The sequence below is a fragment of the Orbicella faveolata genome, unplaced genomic scaffold (genome assembly GCF_042242905.1).
Source record: "Orbicella faveolata isolate gen_17 unplaced genomic scaffold, um_ofav_v1 contig_46, whole genome shotgun sequence".
In the NCBI taxonomy this organism is placed as follows: Eukaryota; Metazoa; Cnidaria; class Anthozoa; order Scleractinia; family Merulinidae; genus Orbicella; species Orbicella faveolata.
In genome coordinates this window covers 4,360,001-4,365,000 of record NW_028301576.1, presented here as the reverse complement: position 1 = coordinate 4,365,000, position 5,000 = coordinate 4,360,001, and the positions used below count along the sequence as shown (strand labels likewise).

The 5,000-nt window shown below is 38.4% G+C and overlaps 1 protein-coding gene across 1 annotated transcript in view; it reads left to right on the top strand.

The window, feature by feature from the left end:
- LOC149098040 (uncharacterized) overlaps nt 1-5,000 on the top strand; it is a 63,139-nt gene that overhangs the window by 12,368 nt on the left and 45,771 nt on the right. The window contains exon 10 of the mRNA XM_089277543.1: nt 415-554. Within this exon, the coding sequence (XP_089133669.1) occupies nt 415-554 (140 nt within the window). The remainder of the gene's footprint in view (nt 1-414; nt 555-5,000) is intronic.

The following is a 5,000-nucleotide window of genomic DNA, read 5'->3' as shown; positions in this document are numbered from 1 at the left end:
CTAAATCAACCATGTTGGAGTTGAACTCTTTTCTTATGTAAACACTTTATTTTAATTTGTTCCAAATAATTTATATGGTTGCTAGCCTCGTAAATGAAAACGCTCTATTGATTACGTTTCTTTACAAAATCTTTTAAGTGTCCCTGAAGCTTTATAAATATGAATTTCGTTAAAATATCAATTGCTGTAAGGCGAATATTGATAGCATGGAATATTTTACCCTTACCTCTCCTTCGTGGACGTTCGTATGCTGCGCATTCCTTATTAACGAAATTCTTCGCGGAGAAGGGCGATTGCGTGACGAGGCTAAAGACTATTCTCGCAGGTTACTGATCTGCTTGCAATTGCCTTAGCCCCTTTCTTCTCCTAAAAGCTCAGAATAAGAAAACTTTTTCTATTACTTCTTTTCTCCAGTGGCAGAGCAGTTGTATTTGGCCGTTGAACTTCGATGCGATCTCAACCACATGCAATTTGATACTCCTGGAGGGGGCGACAAAGAAACGTTCTTGAAAATGGAAAGCAAAGAAGCCGAACAGTGCCTAAGGGAAAGTGCGGTAAGGACCAACTGCGAAAAAGGAGCTATGAGGTTTAACAATAATTTCGAAATGTGGATTATCGATGAAGAAAAGCATATGCTTCAGCTTAAGTTTCGGCATAGTTTGCACTTCTTTTTAGTCTCTTCGCGTTTTTTTGTTTTTGTTTTTGTTTTTGTTTTGTTTTGTTTTGTTTTGTTTTGTTTTGTTTTGTTTTGTTTTGTTTTTTTGTTTTGTTTTGTTTTGTTTTGTTTGTTTGTTGGTTTGTTTTTTTGTTTTTTTACTTTTTACTGAAAGAAAGCTATGGTGTAATGAGGTAAAATTTTCTTTACGATGTTAAACAAGGTGCTGCACTTACTTTTTGAATGCTGGTTTTTGCACAAAAATTCAGTTTAATGAATCAGATACTTATGCTTCTTCTCGTTAGTTATTTGGAAAGATTACTACAAGACTCTAAAAAACCATTTTAATGTACAAACTAACAGACAAATATTTTTGAAAATACGTATGTCCGTTTGAGCGAGCGCAGAAAGCAAGAGCAAGTAGAAAAAGGTAGGGCAGATGCAGCAGAACCCGCTATCTCGAGCTCAATTATCTCGAACTTCCCTCTGTCTCGGACTCAAATTATTTTGCCTTGAATATACTTTTCAGTCTTATGCTATCAGCTACAGTAAACACCCACGAAAAAGAGCCTTTGATTTTGGGGTTCAGGCTGATCACGGTCTTATTTAGTGGGTGTTTAGTGAGAGATCAGCCTGAAAGTGTTCTTAATGAAAATGTTCAAAAGATTTGTTTCAGAAATGCTGTAGATCATACATTACCATATAGAGATTAATTAACATGCAATGTTTTCTTACTTACACTAAAAAATAAATTCCAAATAAAAATAAATAAGTACTATTAGTAATATAGTACCATATTACTTTAATATGAGTGCTTTCTTTTTCTGGCATCCTCTTTTTTCTTATATATGAACATGTTTTATTTATCAGGCTGAAATGGTTCCTATATTTAACAATTATTCGCCGAAGGCGAGGTGAATATTGTCGAATAATCCCCGAGACGAAGTCGAGGGGATTATTGGACAATATTCATTGAGCCTGAGGCAAATAATTGTTTTAGTATAATTTCAGAGCTGAACAACAGAGAATACGGACTAAAACATAAAAACAGGGACCCAATTGTTCGTTTGCATACGCGTATGCAGCCGCATTTAAAATAGTTTTCATAAGAAGCTTACATGTAAGCTGAGTCTATCTTTTTGTCGAGGGTCGAGGGTCGAGGGTCCCATCTCGAGGGTCGAGGGTAATTTCTTTTCTGAGGTTTGTTTTTTTTTCAAATGTCACAAAGCGTAGGAGTCGTGAATCGAAGGCTTGTCGACCCCATTTTACATGACCATTCAGTACATTGACGTGTATTTGTTTTGTCATAACACCAAACCTAATTAGGTAAAATGTTGGCGTGACTTCCTGTCACACGATCAGTCGAACTTTTAAATACATTTTCTGAAATACATACCATAACTACTAGCTATTACAAACGAAGAGCCCGGTGGAGGAAACGTTTTAAAAAAGTCTTATCGTCGCTTGCAACTTCCGGTCAATCAAAATTCAAAGTTTTGACGATCAAACTTCAAAGTTTACCCGAAGCAAAGTCAGCAACGCGTACGGGGATTTTGCCTTCTGCAGTTTTGAAAATCAGAATGAATGATAGGAAATCAAGAGAGGAATTTCTGTCGGATATCGACTGTGATCTTTTACAATATCCAGGGGAATTAAGGAAGAAAGAGTTCACCTCAACATTGTCTGCACGGTATCTAGCAGAAGATGATCTTCATTTTCTCCCTGAAGACCACAAAAGACTAGTCTTGAACACGATTGCTCGGCTAACAACGCCTATGGGAGTAAAAAGCAGCTTGAAGTGTCAAACAACGTCAACACAGCAGTTACAAAGCCCTGAATCAAATTTTAAATCTCCTGCACGAAAAAAGGTTTCCACGTCGGGCTGAAACGATGATGCGGACGGGGACGAGTATCGAGTGCCGAAAACGAACGACGTTTCTCTTCCGACAGGCAGGCGTCAATTACTTAGCCCATGTGAAAGGTTCATTGAGGAAAAGAGGCAAGAATTAAAGTTTAAACTTGAGGAAGCGAGCGCTAAAAGATAAGAACTTGAAGAAACCTCTTCCAAGATAAGAGACGCAACCTTCCGCGCTTGGAAATACCGGTCAACGCTATGTAATTGTCATGTAAGAAATCACACAGTTCGCAAGTGGCGAATGGCAAAATGCGAGTCAGTGTTTTTCTGTGGAGAGTTGAGTAGGCATTCAGATGAAAAACAGGAGTTTCAGGGGGAAAAAGGGAAATAGCAGCATTAGAAAAGGCCGCCGCGAAAATAGAACTGGATTTGAACTGGCTTTCTCCCGAGTAAAAATAATTCTTTGAATAAACACGTAGGGAAATTTTGCTTGAAAAGTTTCTCCATGAATACGTTCAATATGTTTTAAATTCCTCTACTGATTTCCTATCATTCGTTCTGACTAGGTATAAAATACTAGGTGGTGGATTGTATTCACCAAGTTTGAAGGATGCATGTAGCTAGTTAGAGGACGCTCTGTTAATTTTTCTAAAGCCCGGTTCATACGCCGCATTTCTGCCGTGTCGAATTCAATTGAATTAAGTGCGGCAGAAATGCGACTGTCGATTCATACGTCGCACTTGTGTCGAATTTAATTCAGAATTAATACTGTCAGGTATGTCGGTCAGCGGAAAATGTTTTAAACGCAGAGTATTCAATATGGCGGACGGAGACACTAAGGGACGAAGGACTTTAATTTTGCAAAAAATTGTCCGCCAATGGAATGACAAGGAGAAGGCTGACAATGTAGCAGTTTGTTTTGCAATATTTTCAGGTTGCATAGAGTCGAGAATAGCCAAGTTTCTTCTTTCTCTTTGACGGGACCAAATTTACGCATGCTCAATATATTAACATAATGTATGAATAAGATTCGACACGGCAGAAATTCGACGTTTGAATCGGTGTCGCAATTCTGTCGGATAATGCGACAAGACCAGTCGAACGAGCGGCAGAAATGCGGCAGCCGATTCAAACGTCCAATTTCTGTCGAATTTAATTCTTTGAATTCAATTCGTTGAATTGAATTCGACACGGCAGAAATGCGGCGTTTGTCTGTACGTATTTTTTTTTCCCGCGAACCGCGTCCACCCAGCCAAATTTACAGACAAATGTATCGAAAATTAGAAAAATAAACTCAGCGTCTTCTAACCAAGCTACATCCTTTAAACGTGGTGAATACAACCCTCTACCTGGTATTTTAACGTTACGATTCACAAATTGTGTAAAGTTCAATTTCGGAAAAAGTTATTTGCCACCGGATTCCTATACAAACACTGTCGCTTTGCCTACCCATCATGATGGCGTCGAAAACCGTGATAAGGTCTATTAAAATAAAATTTAACAATGATCACAGTTTCATCGCGACCCATCGCAAAGCCCTGCAAGTTTACCGAGGGAGAGTGGTAATTTAGATCGCAAATCTCACAGATATTTTTTTGACAGCGAATTTACCGAAGGAGGAAACTAGCCGTAAATTTGCTCCCATAGCTCCCATTGCCTCCAGATTTCATCTACAGTTCCTGTTTGATAGATGGCAAACGAATATTTCTCATTGCGGCCTGTCAATAACACTGGAAAACAATGAGGCCAACACTCCACGAAATCGCATTGGTAGTAACACGACCTAAACCACAACAGCGAGATAGAAAAGAAGGTATGTTCCGCAGAAAGCTTTGTTGTAAATTAGCAATTCCCTGGGGTCCCCCTCCTAGTAGGAGTTTTGCACGCATGCGCGGTAAGACCTGTTGTTCGACCACGAGGTTGCGAGTTGTCGGCCGCGTTGAAAAGTGTACACGTTTATCTCCTCGGAAATGAAAATGTTGTATGTTCTAAGGACTGCGTTTTTATTTGTTTTCCACAGTAAAAAATTTGAAGCTAAAAATTTGAAATTCGAAGCGAGTGAGGCACTTTGACACAACATTGTCATTATCAATACAAATATTAACGCGAACCACATTCTGTTATCCCTGTGTGTTATCTTTTTGTTGAAGAAATTACAACTACAAAACTGAATGTTTGGATTTGTTTCTACGCGGACAGCCATTCAAAAGTTGATGGCATTAGTAAATCGGCCAAAGCATCCAGCGTGATCAAGTCACATGAAAACCGGACTTTGAATGTTACAGAAGGTTATGGATAAATAATCAGGTCTGTGATATATTATTAAACCCTCGGCATGGGACCCAAAAAGATATCTGAATCGAGAAGACTACATAAATTATCTTTCTTTTAACTATAGGCCCATTTCAACTCTTTCACCGTTAAGTAAGGTATTTGAAAAATTTATTTATAATCAACTATGTGATTTTCTGGAAAAACACAACATTCTGT